This window comes from Rhinolophus hipposideros, assembly GCF_964194185.1.
Source record: "Rhinolophus hipposideros genome assembly, chromosome: 7".
NCBI classification, from domain to species: domain Eukaryota; kingdom Metazoa; phylum Chordata; class Mammalia; order Chiroptera; family Rhinolophidae; genus Rhinolophus; species Rhinolophus hipposideros.
In genome coordinates, this window is record NC_138053.1 from 98,956,881 (window position 1) to 98,973,991 (window position 17,111).

A 17,111-nucleotide genomic window follows, 5' to 3' on the forward strand; every position below is an offset into this window, starting at 1 on the left:
CCTCGGAGCCACGGCGCGTATTACATTAATCAGTGTCAGACCACTAAAACCGAGATATGAATATGAATTCTCCATATTGCAGGCGAGATAAATGTGCTGGTGAATATAATTGATCGGAGGGGGAGGGAAGGTTGGCGAGAGCAGAGATTTCAGAGACTCCAGCAGGTCATGTTTGGGGCTGGGGCTGGGCCTGCACCGATTCCCCAAATCCTCAGGCCAGGAATTGGGGGCCCTTGACCTAGAAGGGCTGTGCTCCTGAAGATCCTGTTACCTGGGCACCAGCTTGGGCTGGAGCAGAAAGAGGAGGGTCTCAGGACTGCATTTCTTACCCTTCGGACACCAAGACTCAAAGGGGACAGAAATGCTGTCCTGGGCCAGGGTGTCCTTTCCCCAGGAAGCCCGTTCTGACGCAGAGGGGGAGACAATGTGGAAACACTGATCCTGTGGACATTCCTCACCCTTATTCATTTTCAAATTCAGGCTCCTTGCAGGTCACAGAACTGCCACCCTCTCTGAAACTGCCCCGGGGTGGGGGTGGGGTGGAAGAGCACCTTTGCAGTGCAGAAAACTGCAGAGGAACTCCACTTTGGCTTCAGAATAAAAGGGGCTGTGTCTACTCCCAGATGTTCTAGGAGCTGAAACCCTGTGTGCACAGACGCTCCCCTGGGGCCTGCAGGTCCCCAGGCTGCACACACCTTGATGGCTGCTTGGCTGGGAGAGATGGAAATAAATATAAACAAAAGACACACCAAGGACAAAAATGCTCCTCAATGCTCAATTGAAAATTCACTTTTAGCTTTACCTTCCAGACAATTCCGATCTGATTTCTTCCTATGGGAAGCTTCTCCAGTGCTCAGGCAGAGCACAGACCCATCACACTTCTCGGCCGCTGGATTCTGAGGCCTGGAAGCCCGCTAGGGAGCCCGTTCTGGCCCAGCCACCTCGGCGACAGCGCGAGGGGTCCCAATGTATTGGGCATAAAAAAAGAAAAGAATGGACTTAGAGGCCGCGCGAGCAGCCCGTGTCTGCAGGGACCATCCCACCTGAGTCTGGGAAATGGAGAGTGGAGGCCAGCCAGGGCAGAGGACTCGACCACCCACTGAATCCCGCCTGCTGCTTCCGGGGGCGCCCAGGAGGATCTCCCAGCACACTGGCTGCCAGAGCTGCGTGTCTGTGGGCCGAGGACATTCTTCGTCCTCAGAGGCGCACGACACCGCCGGTCAGCGCTCCCTAGACGCGCACTGTCGCCAAGGACACCTGGCCCCAGGGGTCAGCCTGCTCCATTCCAAAAACGCTGAAATAGGGAGCGCAGGGTCGTGGTGGCTCCCCAAGCAGTAAGGCCGAGGGCAGACGAGGGAGTCGTCTCCGAACTCGCAGGCCCCACTCGGGGCAGTGAGAACGCTCCACTCCCCCCCCCCCGGAGCCCGGAGCCCGGCACCCACTTCCCACCCCCCCCAACGCCCGCAGCCTACACGGCAGGCCTTTCCCGAGGGAGAGCCAACGTGCAAACACTGATCCGCGGACACCGCGCCCCCAACGCCCAGACAAGCGTGTGGCGCCCCAGAAAACAGAAAAGCCCCGGCACCACGCGGCGAGGCCCCCGCCAGCGCACCCCAGGCTGGCGCCCGCAGATTCCGCGCCCCGCCCCGGAGCGGCTCCGCGCGGCGCGCGGCCCATAGAGGGCGCCTCGAGCACGTCCATTCCCTGCAGACGCCGCGCCCCGCGGCCGCCGCCCGCAGCCCGCCCGCCGCAGGCACTCCGCTCCCCCCGCGGCCGCACACGCCCCGCCCGCCGCGGCCCCCACCTGCCAACGGTCCGCGCTGGCCCCCGCGGCCCTCTTCGCGTCTCCGCCCCGGGGATCCGTCTCCTCCAAATGGATCGGGTGGGGTGAGGCTGGAGAAGGACGAGAGCGCGGGAGAAAGTGGTCCCCGTGGGGTGGCAGCCCCGGTCCTCGGCGCTAGCCGCCCCTTTCCTCGCCGCAGAGGAGCTCCAGACAGACAGCCTTGCCCTTCGCCGCCACCAGCAGCCCCCGGACAGCGAGTCCCGAAGGGGCTCTAGGGCGATGAGCAGACCCGGCTGGGGCGTGGGAGAGGTCCTGTCCGAAACGAGGGGCTCGGCTCCTCCCCCTGCACACGTTTCCCCGCAGCCCGCGTCCTTCCCTCACGCGCACTTTCGGAAATCTTTGCTGTCTCGGTTGTCGCAAATTCCACACAAAGTCGCCTGAGCCCTGCTGGAAGTGCAGGCTGCTGCAGCGCGTCCCGCTCCGAGCGCACCGCGCTCCGCCACACTCAGGGGCCACCGCCCTCCCGCGCGCACGCGAGGCCGGCGCCGTCACGCAGTTTCCCTCCCTCGTTCCCAGCGGCCTGCAGGCCCGGCCTAGGCCGTCTGGGGTTTGATTTGTTCCCGGGCCGGCTCAGTCCGTGCGCCCAGTCTAGGGCCAGCAGTGTAAACGGGTGTCCTGGGCAGACCAGAGCCCAGGTTTTTCTCCCCCCATCACTGCAGAACCCTCTCGCTCAGACCCAGAGAACACCCCTGTGCCGCATCCCTGCCCTCCATCAGGAGAGTTTAAAAGAGCCTTCCAATTTCTCCACGTTTGATTTAACCAAATAACTAAAAACGACATTCAAAGCGAAATTTCATACTCCATTATGTTCTCATTCTACCCATGAACGAACTGACGCCACCGCGCACTGTCGAGACAACTAGGTATAAATTGATTTCAAATCCCAAGTTCTCCTTGGGGGACACGATTGGAAATTATTTCTCCCCCATTGTCGCCCACTTTAAGAAATCGTTTTATGGAAACGCCTAAAATCGAACTCATTAACGTCCTGAGAAAGACATCCCCCAGATATATGCGTAACAATTGTTAAGAATCAAACTGCCAACAAGAAACTGCCCTAGTGACAACATTACAAATTCAACAACAACCAAAAGACTGAGAAACAACTACCTCCTGGATGGATACCCCCCCCCCGCCCCGCCCCGCCTTTCCTCCCCAAGCCACAGGCACTTGGTCCCTGCCAGGATTTCAGCACTCAGGGCACCCCAGCCACACGCATCAGCAGGACCAGTGGGCATCATTTCATTTAGTTTATTAGACAAAAATATATGATTTAGACAAGTTCGCTGACGCGCTATTTACAATCTGAAATCACTCTATATACAGAAAGAAAGAAAAAAAGACACAAGCACATAGGGGCATTTACCGAACTGATAATCAACCGGAGCATGGTGACAGCTACCAGAGCCGAGCCGCGGGCGGAGGCCGGCTGCCCGGACGCCAGCTCGGCCGGAGGAACCCCTCTCTGCAGAAAGCGATGGATGGGAGTCGTTGACGTCGTGGCCACGTTTGTCCTTTACACCAGTCTGAAATATTTGTCTTAATTCCTCCCTCATCCCCTCCCTCCCGAACTCCTCCCCCCTCCCCCCGCAAAAGTAAAAGAAGACCCTGAATCAAGCGGACGGGAGGGCTGCTAGGATCCGCGGCGTTCCCTCCTGCGGGGCCAGCGAGCTGCGGGGGAAACACAGCAAGACAAGAAGGCAAAGGCACTGTCAGGATGGAGGCTGGGACCCGGCGTCCCCGTTCTGCCCACCGAGCGCGGGGGAGGGGGGAAGAGGGGGTGGCGTCGCCGACCCCTCGCGGCTCCCGGCTCCGGAGAAACCCGGGTGGACCCAGCTGGCCCAGTGCGCTGGGCTGGTGGGTATCGCCCCTTCAGCAGTGACTACGGACCCCAACATCGCCCGACTCTACCCCGCCTCTCGCCCTGCTCCCTCCGCTGCCCAGTGGTAAAAGCAAAGTGCACTCACTTGTCCCGAACCGGCTGGAAGGGCGACTTTAACTGTTGTGGCGGCGAGTCTGGCCTGGCGACGAGGTCTCTCTCTGCGAGGGTCGGGAGAGGCAGAGTTAGGGCTAGGAGGTGGGTGTGGAGGGCGGCAGAGGAACGCAGGCCGCCTCCGCACCCCAACCCCGCTCCGCTCCCTCCCGCCGCCCTTGGGGCAGGGTCTCCACCAGAAGCAGGCTTTCTCCGCCCGGCAGGCCGCAGGGTGGAGCACAGCTCTCTCCGGAGGGCCGGAGGGCCTTGGCCTGGCTCCCCTAATTCAGGCAGGGTCACTGCTCAGCAGGGCTAGGCAGCCACTGCTTTTCTCCATCCATGGCCGGTGCCCCCCCCACCCCCGCCCCAAGCTCTGCCCGGGCTCCGGATTCCTGGCCCGGATGGGGGAAGGACACCCCTGGGCCTCGTACCTGGGAGCGCGGGGCTGCTGCGGGCTGAGGCCTTGTCTCCGTGGAGCACCCCCGCGGCAACGGTGACCGCGGGCGGCGGCGGCGCGGGCAGGTGTGGGCCGTGGGGCGTGGCGTGGGGCGCGCCAACGCCCAGGAAGGAGCGCATGTTGAGCAGAGAGCCCTGCGCCAGGAAGGCGCCGTTGGTCCAGTTGGAGAACTTGCCGATGTGGCAGGTGTACAGTCCGTGGCTGGGCAGGAAGGCGGGATGCTGCAGCGGCGCGCCCGGGTGGCCGGCGGGCGGCGGCGGCGAGGCCTTGGGAGCGCCGTCGGGGCTCGTGGCCGTCTCCGCCAGCGACCAGATCTTGGGCTTGCTGTGCGGCGCGCCCTGCAGGCCGCCCGCCGCGCCAGGACTCAGCAGGCGCGTGCTGCCGGGCTCCGGGGCTTCCTTGGGCAGGCCCAGGGGCGAGTGTTGAGGCTTGAGCGCGTCGGCCGCCAGGGGCGAGCCCTGGTCCCGGGCGAGGGCGGGGGGAGCCGCGGGCGCGCGCGGCGCCTCGGCCTTGTCGTCTTCGTCCTCGTTGCTCTGGTCGCCGTCGTGCTCGTCCATCTTGTCGATGTCGATGCTCTCCAGGTCGATCTCCTCGTCGTCCTCAGCCTTCTCAGGGTCTCCCTCCGTGTCGCTTCCGAAAAGGGCGCCGTCCTCCTGGTCCTTGCTGCGCGCGCCCCACGTCACCTTGTTCTCCTTCTTGAGGCGCCGGCGCGCGTTGGCGAACCAGGTGGACACCTGCGTGAGGGTCATCTTGGTGATGATGGCCAGCATGATCTTCTCGCCCTTCGTGGGGTACGGGTTCTTGCGGTGCTCGTTGAGCCAGGCCTTGAGCGTGCTGGTGCTCTCGCGCGTGGCGTTCTTGGGCCGCCCGGGGTCTCCGTACTGGAACTGGCCGTAGGGGTAGTAGGCCGGTGCCGTGTGGGCGGCAAAGGTGGCGGGGTGCACCCCGGGGTTGTCCTTGAGTTCATACTGTGAGCCCTGCGGCCACGCGGCCAAACGAGGGAGGAGAGAGAGAGAAAGAGACAGATGAGTCCCCAGAACTGAGACAGCGGCTGCTCCTGTCCGCGGAGAGCAAAAGGCCCCAATGCACCACCGCGGGGCGGGGGGTGCGGTGGGGGGTCACACCACGAGCCGCCTCCAGGAACTGCGCTACCACGGATCCTGGAGAGGTTTTCTGTCACTCAAGAAAAGTTCCAGAATTCTTGCCCCTCTCTCTGGAAGGCCACAGCGGGAGCTGCGGCCCCAAGAATTTCCCTAGGCCGCCCTCCGTCCCTCACCCCACCCCCACGACGACTCCAAAAGCCGGATTTCCAAGTTTACCTCTCACTAGCTGGAGGGGAAAACCTTTTAACTAGGCCGATGAAACAGCTTCTCCAAACGTAAGGAACCCAGAGCCCACGCCCCCACCCTTAGAGCCTGAGGGGGTCAAACAAAATAAACCGCCCGGGTTTTCTCCCGGCCCAAATCCGCCAGCAATTTAAAATGAAAGCACAACTCCTTTCAGCTTTTCGGATTAATCTGCATATAATGGGTCGCCCACACTTAAAGGTCTATAGTGGTGACAGGTAATTTAAAATTTTAATCCTAGCCATCTTGGACAACAATAACAAAAACACCATTTGTTTTTCTTAAACACAAAAGGAGGGCTTATCCGGTAAAATATTAACGCGAGGGCCGCGTTGCCCGCGCGAGGAGCGGAACCGGTTTCCTGGGCCTCTGCGACTTTATCTCTCAAGTTTGACTTTGATCTGCAGCACAAACTGTGCGCAAGTATTTCAAGGCCCTGATTTATTTGCAATCAATATTCTTTTTATCATCGGTAGTAAAACACAGCGAGGCAAATTATCCCATCAGGTTTTTTGGTAAATAACATTTTATCTTTCTAACAAGCTCATTAAACCTCATTATTACCATAAATTGCCAAGACAGACATTCACTTACAATTTTACCTTTTGGCTTCCAAACCCCCAGTCCTAAAGGCTTGGAAAGCCAGGCCCACTCAGTTTGGGTTTAGGGTTGCTGCCCAAGAACCGGCAGGAGACCACGAGGAAATACACCTTGAAGGGGGATTTCTCTCCAGTTCCCCCTTAGTAAAAACCCAGCCTCTCCCTTCCCTACCCCACTACAATGAGCAGCTCCTCTCCATAGACAGCCCTCCCTCCCCCGCAAACGCACGCGGGGATCCCAAAAGGCACACATCTGTATTCAACATTTCTGTAAAAAAAAAAAAAAAAATTTAAATCCTCCATATACAATCGTCCAGTTGCTCTGTTAGCAGAAGGGGGTTCCGGACTCCGAGAAAGTTGTAAACAGCGTATTTCTTTCAGTAATTCCTTCGGGGGTCTATGCCATAGAGAAAAGGTTTCCTTGGCCAGATTTCGTTTTTTGCCTAATCTTTGCAAAATGTACTTTGCACTTTTTTAATTATTTTGGTCGTGATTGTAAAGAAGACATCGTGGCCTCGCTTCTGGGGGAATTCTTTTTAAAATGGGTACCTTCTAAATCTCTCTCACCGCTTGCTCGGCATCGCGGCCGCGGGAACAAAATGGGAGCTGATCTTTTTCGATAGCAAGAGATCTGAAAGGCAGCTCGGGCCGCTCTCAGAAAAATAGTCTTTCTTTCCAAAACTACAAGAAAAGTTACAGGAAAACACACAGGCTGCTTTGCCCGCGTGCTGTTGGCGGGTATTTATTTCCTGTTTCTTTCTGGGGGAGTGAGGAGGCCTGGGGGGTGCCTGCAAACTACGTTATCTCGCGGGCAGCAGCGCAAGAGGGGGCTGCCTCCCGGGCCCCCGCGCCCGGCGCTCAGGTCACCAGCAGCCTGAAGTTTCAGCCCGACCTTGCATCAGAGCAAGATACACGGATCTCGGGGACCGACAGACTGGCGTGTGCCCCGCGGAGACCCCTCCCCCACATCTGACACCCACTGGGTCGGGAGACTAATATGACACCACTTATTTTAAGCCTGGGGACACTGTTTTCTTTACTCCTCCATTATGTAACACGGGAAGAAAAGTGCTTTTCTTTCGGTGCAAATGAAATGAAAACTTTGGCAACTTACGAAAGTCAAAGCAAACACCATTTGAGACTCAGAAAAACATTTCAGCTGAATTTCACCCCCTAAATCTCAAATTTGCACACACGCCGTTAAGAGACCCCCTCCGGCCCGTCTGATCGCCATTGTTAGGTTGGTTTGGGGCCGCCTCTACCAGGCTATAAACTCGATAGGACTGTGTGAACTCTGCCCCTGGGGGAGAAACCACCTTCCCCGCGCAGCCCAAAGCTGCTGGGGTCTCGCAAGCCGGCCCGAGGGCGGGAGGGGGGTTCTGGGACAGCGGGCCGCGCGCCCCGGGCCTGCTGCTGCGGCCTCCTGACTCCCGCCGACACTGCCACCCGCCGAGATGGCGGGACCGCTGCCCGCCGGCCTCTACGCGCTGCCCGGGCCCCCGCCGCCTCCGGACCGCGCGCGGGCAGGGCCGCGCGCGCCCCGCGCCCCGGCAGTTCCGCGATCCCCGCCCGCCCGCCGCTCTCCCTCCCGCCCGAGCCCCCCCCCGCCCGGGGCGCAGGGGCCGGCGGGCAGAGCCGCCCCGGGAGAAGCGCGCGGAGCAGGGCGCACTCACCATCTGCGAGAAGAGGCTGAGGTCCGCGGCGTAGGGTAGGAAGGCGCTGTAGCTGGGCGCGCCCGCGTACGGCCCGGCCGCCGCGTACATCCCCAGCACCGAGGTGACGGCGGCCGCGCCCGCGCCCAGCTCCGCGGTCCCCGGCCGGCCCGACGAGGCGGCGGCCGCAGCCGCCGCGGCCAGCACCCCCGGGCGCTCCCCGCCGTAGGCGCCTGGCCCCGCGGCGCTCAGGTACTGCGGGTATCCCAGCTGCGGGAAGGACATGTCCGCGGACTCCGCGGCGGCGGCGCCGGGCTACTATTAGAGGGGTGGGTCGGGGGAGGCGGGCCGGGCGCTCGGGCCGGCCCGGACGCGGGGCCGGGGGCTGCTCCTCCGCCCGGTGCTCGCTGCGCCCGGATCCGCGATCCCGCGCCGACTGCCGCGGCCGCCGTCCGCTCGGCGGCGGGGCTTTCAGACACAATTTGAAGTTGATGCTTTGATTGGCATCCCCTTGAGCGCTGGCCCCGCCCCTTCCCTGCCTCCCGCCCGCCCTCGCCCGCTGCTCCCGCCCCTCCCGGCGAGCACGTGGTGCCCCGCGCCGGCCGGGCCACCTCCGCCTGCGATGGGCGCGCGAGCGGTGGGGCGGCCGGAAAGGCGCTGGCGGGGGCGCGGTGACAGCCGACTGGGAGCGGCCTCTCCTCCCAGGTTGGCGCTGCCTTTGCTTCTCCGAACACCTTTAGCATATATGCACCCAGATGCCCTCGGTGTGCCATCAAACCGGCGTGGCGTGACACCCGACGCGGGCGTGGCGTTCCTGGGCCCCCACTAGGCTTGAACAAGTCACCGGGCATTGACCGGCCTTGCTGCCTTGGGAGACGCGGGAAGAGGCCGAGCTCCGCAGGCGCTCTCTATTGTGGAAACTTGGAGAAAGAGAACCCTAGCTGAGAAGCCACTTACTGGGGAAAGCAGATGTTGTCTACTGTGGCGGGGTTTTGGGGCGGGGGACCTTTTCATTATCCAGACAGCATCAAAGCAGGGGGAGGGAAACATCCCGCCGCCCACCCTGGCAATGGGAGAAGCCAGCTTCCCCCCAGCGTCCCTCGTTTCTCCACTAGATTTGCAGATGCAGGAAGTAAACTTGAGTGGAGCGCGCCGGCCCGAGGAGGCGCCGCGAGTAGGCCAGAGACAGGACGTCTCTCTTCTCTCTCCATCCTCCGCCCGGCGGGAAGAGCGAGCGGACGCGGCCAGGCGCTGCGCACTCTGATGGCTCCGGGTCTCCGGGGGCCTGGCCGCGCTAGGGCGCAGATGCTAGCTGCACCATCTTCCTAGTCTGCCTGTGCTGGGGCAGGTGGGGCAGGCCACCCCTGAGCTGTGGTCTCTGGCTTTGTCCTGGCGGCCCAGGCGGAGAGCGTGCCCAGGGTGTTCTCCGGGGCTCCTGGAGCAGTTTTGCCCCTCATCTTCCACGTGGCAGCCATAGCCCGGCGCGCGCTGCCTGTTGCTGCGATCCGGCACACTGGACCCCGCAGGAATTTCATCCACGGACTCAGGTCTCAGCCTCAGTTTGGGCCAGTTGGGCCGCGGAATGGAGGCTACCCTCTGGATCCGGTGCCCAGCATGCCCTGCTGCTGGTGACCTGAGCCCCTGACCCTGGACACGTACTGGGCCCTTATCCTAACCTGGTTCCACTTCCAGTTGCCCGGATCATGGAGGCCCAGGGACTCCCGCAGCATCAGGAAGGCTCCCATTTCCCCTTTTTGGGGCCCGCGGACAGACACGGAGCCACCGCCTATAATTAGCAATACTAATGCCCATAATAGTAATTACTTATCACCAGCTCCGTAATGAGGCTGTAATTTCTCTGCTCAGAGTCAGGTTTTCTTCCTGTTCCTGCTGTCACACAACCCCCCCCCCCCAAGACCTTGCTCTCTCCAGAAACCCCCTGCAACAGCCTGGGCTCCTTTCCTGCTGTGACAGATTCTGGGGGGCAGGGGTGGGCACTTGGCAGTCCCGCTCTGGGAAGTCCCTAACCACAACTTCCTCCTGCTCCCCAGCCCACCACCAGGCACCCCAACCCTTTCTCCATTGCATCCAAAACAAACCAAAGGGCCAGCTTCACCACCGTCCTGCCTAGCAAACCCCAGTGTCACATTTCAGGGCTACAGGTAAACACAGGTGAGATAAGGCCTCTTGTGTGACCAGGAGAGTGAGGCGGAATGTAAGCGGTGTCAGGGATCGATCACCTCCACACCCCACCAGCCAAGGCCCATCCTGACTCCTGGCACACCTGGGGGTCCGGGGGGGATACAGGGGGAGCAGGCTTTGTCCTGGCCCCCAACCAGCCCAGCAATGCCACCCCACCGTGCCCTGTCGGTATTATCTCCATTCAGGTCAGAAAATGATCTGGGGCTCCTGAAGACACCAGGTACGTGAATCGGAAAAACCCACCCGGACACAGCCTGAGGATTAGCCAGTTATCCATCGAGGAATTAGAACTAGAAAAGACTGTGGACTTGCCCCAAGGGAGTCATGGAAAGGTGCCCGAGCAGCCACTGTGGGCATTCTCTGCCCAGGGCCAGCGGCTGGGATCCCAGCAGACCCTGGGCGACTTAGCTCACCTCTTCCCTTCTTTCCTCTTGGCACTTTACCCCAAATCTTGCACAAACAGAACTAGGAAGCAGTAAGCAAACTGCCTCGGAAGCATCCCATTGGAGAGGGGGAGGGGCTAGAAAGGTTGAGAATTCCCGCCCCCCCCCCATCAGCATAGCAGGGGAGAGTGTCCTCCGGCCAGCCCAGTTTTAGCATCAAATGGTTAAGTGCGGCCAAGGGAGGCCCAGGGTGCCTGGACAGGAGAGAGGCTCCTGCCCTGATGTTGGGCCTGACTTGAATATCATCTTAATGCGGGCACAGCACGCCAGCTCAGCCCTTCTGGGGTCCGCGACCGTCCCGCATGTGGCAGGAGAGGCGCTGGACCAATGAGGGGAGGAGCCAGGCCCTGGTGGGGCTCCGGCGGCCCGCCGTCTAAAACCGACGGCGTCCAGCGGTGTGAATCCGGATGGGCGAGCCAGCCGGGAGAGGCCCGCTTCCCAGGCCCTCAGCCTCCGTCCCCGCCTGCCTCGGGGGTGGCTCAGGCACGTCCGACCGCTAGTCTGGAAGCTGCCCCTGGCCGAGCCCCCCCCTCCGTGTCACCGCTCCGTCATCACTAAGCCAGAGGCCGGGCCGCCGAGCGATGCGAAGCCAGACCTAGGGGTCGCTGCGCGGCCGGATCGGAGCTCCGCCTGGCCGGCGTCCGGGCTCGGGTCTGAGCGCTCCGGTGCTCGGTAAAGGACTTCCACTCACGAACCCACGGCCGTTGGCCCGAGTCACCAGCGCGGCCCCGCAGAGCTCCGCAGTGGCAGTTGACAGGGACCTTCTGGCTGGAAAGCACAGACTCCTGGTGCGCTCAGGCTAGGAGGCGGGTGTGTTGGGGCCCCTGTGTGTTTGCGGGGCTCAGTTGTGCGCAGAGGCTGGGAGGAGAGGAGGGGAGAAAGGCCCGGAAACCGGTGGTGATTGGGGGTGGGTTTGGGAGACGGTAGGTGAAGCAGGCTCCTTTGGAGAAAGGTGACTTTTAAACAGATTTCAAGGCCTTCTAGAAAGTTTGCTCATTATCATTATCGGGGCTGGGGGGTAGTTTTCTAAATAGGACGGACTTGCTATCATCGCTTTGAGAAAGATCCTGTCCTTTTTCTGTCCCCAGCTCCCCTCCTTACATTCCCTGTATATTTACAAAAGGATGAAATTAAACCAAACAGCACCCTCATTTACAATTGCATTTCTTCCGAAATGATTCTCCACTATTTGGAAGGTCCCCAGACCTGGCTCTGAAGAAGGGGGGGAAGCTCGGTAGGGGGAACGCCCACTGCCTGGAGCCACCGCGGGGACCTGCCTTTGGAGCGGAGGACGGGGCACCTAAGGCCCTGGTCGGGGACCCTGCGGGCAGCGCGGCGCCCTCATCGCCGGCCTTTCAAAATGGCCATTCTTTGCCGTGCAGATGGCGGCGGCCGCAGCGCTGGGTGGTAGCTCGGGGGCAGGGTTGGGCGCCCCGACCCGGCCAAGACTTCCACCAGGACGCGAACGCCCTGATTTATGAGTCTTGTTAAATACTCATTAGGACGTTGCACCTTTCTCCAGCAGGACCCAGGAAGCCACCCGGCTCGGCGACAGCGAGGCGAGTGCCCAACAGCCCCAAGCAGCTAAGACCCACGCGGAAACGCACAGCTGGAACCCTGCCGCGCGCGGACACCAGGCCAGGGACAGGGTCGGTCGGGCGGTGGTGAACCCGCGGCCCTCTCGGCCTGGACCCCTGGGCACGCGCCCCGCCTTCTCCTGCCAAGCCAGCGCCCGCGTGGGGGGCCAGGGAAGCCTGTGCCACCTCCCCGCCCAGGGTACTGCCCAGTGGGGGCTGTGAGCGTGAGCGTGCAGGACTGCGCGCGCCCCTCGGCGGGACTAGCGGAGTGGGGCCGGCGGGAGGAGATGCCCAGAGACTCCAGGAAACCCCGGGAAGGAAAAGGCCCAGAAGCGAGGGACACGGACGTTCAGATGCTTCGGGCAGAGCCTCCGCGGATTCTGACTCCCCCGAAGGCGGCCGGAGGGCGAGGTGCGCCACGCGCCTGGAGCCCCCAGAACCGGCCGGAGTCTCCAGCCTCGCAGGGTAAAGAAGTGGACCGCAGTGGCCCGGCCAGGACTGCTGCGATGTGGCCGTCCCCGAGTGTCGGAGGAAGTGAATTACATGCGTGTGCACACACGTAAATATTTTATAAACCTCCCCTTAATTAACCAGATCATTTCCATTATGCCTCCAATATGATCAACAGCAACCGTGTGAGGGTTTTCAAGGTTTATAATTTGATGTCAGCAGACGGTGGCTCGGGGGCAGAGGTACGATCGCCGAACCAGCTGCACTTGTGTTTATTTGTTTTTCTGCCGCGTTCCTGTAGGGCCCTATTATGCAGTGTTTAATTAGTTTGTGTTTGTATTTCACCCGTCCCAAATCAATGCCATCCCGGGGCAAGGCGATGTAAATGCTGGCAGTACAGGTGTACCGCCTGCTCCACAACACTAGGAAACGCGTGTCTGACAAATGAAAGCGGGGCTGCCAAGCAGCCGACTGTCAGCTCTCCGCAGCCAGGAGGCGCAGATCAAAGCCAGGAGGGACTTTGCGCCCCTGTGAGCGCCATCGTGGCTGTGGCTTCAGATGCCATTTGAGGGAGCCGGGCCACGCGCATGGGGGACAAGTGACTTCATTTTGCTCACGTCCTGTGGCCCTGGGGCCAGCACGGGTCTCCAGAGCACCTCGGACTTGGGGCCTAGTGGGCCAGGGCTGAACCGGGTTCTGCTCGCGCCCCTGCCCCTGTGCCAGGTTGTGCTCTTCTGCACTTAGCCACGCGTCTGACAGAGGTCATTGGGAGCGACTTGCTGCCCAGTTCCACAGACCCTCTCAGTACACCCAGAGGGAGCAGCCGGGAACTTCTGGAATCTCCAGACATGAGGAAACACACACACACACACACACACACACACACACACACACACACCATGTTGTGTTAGCCTCTCTCCCTTCTTGAAATGACCTCTGTGGAGTGCATGTAAATCTACCCTCCCAGTCACTGGGGAATTCTTTTAAAGCCATTTTTTTTTTTTTTTTTTGCTAAGGAATAAGAGATTGCTCATCTTTAACTAGACCACATAGAAATTATGATTCAACAGCAGTGTATATTTAATTAGAGTAATCTCACTTGAATTTAATTACCTAATGAATTATTTGTTTAAAAGGTAGAACGTCTTGTTTGCCGAGTATGGTGTAGACCTCTGATAAGAACTTGTGTTCTAAGGACAGAACAGTTTAAAAGCAGGCATGTGTGAAGTGTGATATTTTAACTCTTTGAGTGTGTAACTGTTATTGTAGCACTGAAACAAAAGCGGTGAGGGTCTAAAGGACACCCAGGCGCCCAGGGGACCACAGCACCATCCTAGCCACACACAGCATCTATTGTGTTATGTGCACATGTCCCTTTGGACATTAATAACTTCTCATTTTTTGTCATACAAATCTAGTTTATTTTTAAACTTACTTCATTTTGCTTTCAGTAGCATTCCCCACCCCACCCACCCAGGGCAAGATGACAGCTTACTATTCGAGGACTTACTTTATGATCAGTATTTGCAATAAAATGGTGCATCCTTCTGGAAAATTCTAGCCCAGCTCATCTGGGTCCCTGAGGCACCCACACCAGCAGTAGGAAGATGGTCCTTGTAACCAAACTCATTGGAATGTACACCACCATGGCCCAAACTTTGACCTTAGTCCTTGATTCCTAAACTGTGGAGGAATTTCATTTCCTCTTGTTTTCCAAAACTGAGAGCAGATAATTCCAAGCCATGCCATCCTTTCTGAGAGGCTCTGGGGTTAACTGTCTATGTAACGCATTAAGGGGGTGTGCCATGTGCTGGAAATCTAACAGCGTTTCTGTATTTTCTGTGCTCAACTAGCTGCGGAAGCAGGCTGCTTCATTTCCTCTTCTACTCTGGGTGATGGACAGAATTTTCTACCCCTGGTGATGGAATTTCAGCAGAGAAATGCATGTCTGGGGGCAAGAGTTGAGACTACACCGCCCTTTCACTGAAGGGAGAACAGGAAATAAGAACACCTCCAATCCACTTGATTGAATTCCACGGTCGTTTTCATTAATATTTCATTAATCAAATAATTTCCTTTAATTGCAGCTTTGGTCACCATTGTCCCATAAATATTAAATATCATTAATATGGTTTTCAACTAAGCAGGAATGGGTTTAAAAGAAAAATACGACAGTGATAAGAATTACGAATTTTTTGTTTCTTTTTCGAATCCCTGATTTTATCACAGATGTGCATTTTAAAATTGATGCTCTAACAACCAGTGGTGGTTAAATTATAATATAAACATAATCACATTCGATTTTGGTTACAGTAGCATCTTTCTTCCAAGAAACCAGATCCTATTGCACACATATTTTAAACTTACTCATGATCGTACATTACATATTCTTCCAAATAACAAGTGACAATAAGACCAGAAAGGACATGAGATAATAGCTTTGGAATGGTAACACATTTCTCAGATCTGAGCACATGCAAAGATGATTTGTGGGTAAAACCCTCAAAGGAAATGATATGCGTGGGATGGGAGAAGGTGAAAATACTACATGGCATACTCATGATGGACGCTTCGGAAAATGTTTGGAATTTAGACCGCGCAGTATTCCATGACTTCCTTTAAGCTCTCAATCACTTATACTGTTAAAGGTAAAACTTGCATATGAGAAATACCTTTTAAACACATCAGTAGACAAACATTCGCCCACACAATACCCTAGGTAGAAGGCTGCAGTCATTCAGGCTTTCTAACAAGGCACACACCAGAAGTCACTGGTTGAAAGGCTAACATCTGTTCATTGAAGGGACATTAGCTCAACCAAAATGCCCAAGAGAGGACAAGCCCACGGGACGGGGAAAGTTTCCCAGGGCTTCTGAAGACCTTTAGGGTCTACCAGCATGCTTCAGGACCATCCTCACAGAAAAACACAAGCTGGGGTATGAAATGGGTCTAAGGGAGAAAACTTGGCATAACTCTAGACCCGGAAGACCCTGGCCTACTTTTATTCTCACATTGCCTTGGACTTTACTATTCACCAAGGCTGTCTCAGGGTTCTTGGCTGGGCTCCACCATCATCTCTCCTGTTCTCGTACAAGCAAAACCATGTGGAGAGGCCTCAGGCTCCTGGCCTCCAAATTCCTACCAACTTTAAAACCATGACACACCCTTGACCGAAAAGGAGGCCCATCTGGGCAACCCCACCCCTCATCCAGGCCAGGAAGCATCGCTTCTCCAGCCTCCATGTTCCTCTGGGTGCCCTTCCCTAGCCCAAGTTTCAGAGCTGCTCCTAATGCACTCTTTTGCAGTGTTGGATTAGTGTTTCATTAGGGCTGCCAAGCCGAACCTTCCAGGCCTCCTATTCCATGTTCTGGGGGTCCCCCAACCCTCCAATAAAAACCCACAAGGCCTGTGTTCCTTTTATTGGATATAAGCTGAGTGACTGGCAAGCTAACCCTACCTCCTAATGGGACCTAGGATGAAAGTTAATCGGCAGAGACAGTGAACTTAACCTCTAGCCCACGGCATATCCACATTTCAATAAGGGCCCATCAGCGTGTTGACCCAAAGCTCCTAGGAGAGACCCTCACTCTGGGTGGAAGACAGGGGAGTGGGGGAGAGGCTTCCTTCCCAAACTCTCTTTGAAGAAAGGAAGGTTTCAAACTCCCTTGAAACAACGATTGCAGCCGACAGCAGAAACAAGTTGAGAGAGGTCTTCAGAATCCTGCCCAGGTGTCTTAGATTGCTCCAGCTGCCATAGCAAAATACCACACGCTGGTGGGGGTGGGGGGTGGTTTCAGTGAGGCCAATGCTTAAGTCCAAGCTCAGATCTGGAGGCTGCAAGTCCAAGCTCAGGGTGTTGGCAGCTTTGGTGTCTCCTGAGGCCTCTATCCTTGATGTGCAGACGGCTGGCCTCCGTCTTGCTGTGTTCCCACATGGCCTGTGCTCTGTGCACGTGCACTCCCTGTGTCTCTTTGCATGACCAGGTATGTCTTCTTATAAGGATGCTGGTTGGATTGGACCAGGGCCCACCCTAAGAACCTCATTTTAACTTAATCACATCTTTACAGGTCCCGTCCCCCAATAGAGCCATGTTCTGATAAACTGAGGGGCAGGCCTTCCAAGTGTGAATTTCACAGTTCAGCCCACAGCAAACACCATCCTTGGCGAGCTGCCCTCCCACCCCATGTAGCACCAGGGCCTGGTAGCTGGAGCTGCATTCATTTCTGACACTGAAATACATCTTTAGTTTGGGAGCAGATCTTGGAAGAAGTTTTAGAGTTTCCCCCACCCCCTTCAACATTAAAGAAAAGGACGGCACCTTCATTAAAACCAAAACAAACATTTGCAGTGTTCAGTAGAGTTATATTATTTCCTATATTAACACTTTTCAATGTTGGTTATCATCAAAAGTTAAATTTGGCCTCCCTGATACTGTTTATTCAACTTTAGAAGGACTTTCAAATTTGCATGGTTTGTAATCTCTAGACAAGAAGGGCCTCAGGTGTGATGCAAGCACCTTTGAGAAGCTGTACTTCATCATGAGCCCAAGGGACTTCTCTTGCTTCCTGCC

At 57.7% G+C, this 17,111-nt stretch overlaps 1 protein-coding gene across 1 annotated transcript; it reads right to left on the reverse strand.

Annotated features, from left to right (window-relative positions):
* Positions 1–3,079: 3,079 nt before the first annotated feature.
* Positions 3,080–8,285, reverse strand: IRX1 (iroquois homeobox 1). Its single transcript, XM_081053709.1, has 4 exons — positions 7,891–8,285; positions 4,247–5,249; positions 3,811–3,883; positions 3,080–3,514 (listed from the first exon to the last, which is right to left on the reverse strand). Exons 1-4 carry the CDS (start codon positions 8,152–8,154, stop codon positions 3,457–3,459), a joined length of 1,398 nt encoding a protein of 465 aa, XP_080909835.1. The 5' UTR covers positions 8,155–8,285; the 3' UTR covers positions 3,080–3,456.
* Positions 8,286–17,111: the final 8,826 nt, after the last annotated feature.

Coding starts and splice junctions, on each gene's coding strand:
- IRX1 (XM_081053709.1), bottom strand. CDS start 8,154: ATGTCCTTCCCGCAGCTGGGATACCCGCAGTACCTGAGCGCCGCGGGG. Junction 5,250..7,890: donor TCAGCCTCTTCTCGCAGATG/GTGAGTGCGCCC, acceptor GCGTGGCCGCAG/GGCTCACAGTATGAACTCAA. Junction 3,884..4,246: donor CAGCAGCCCCGCGCTCCCAG/GTACGAGGCCCA, acceptor CGACCCTCGCAG/AGAGAGACCTCGTCGCCAGG.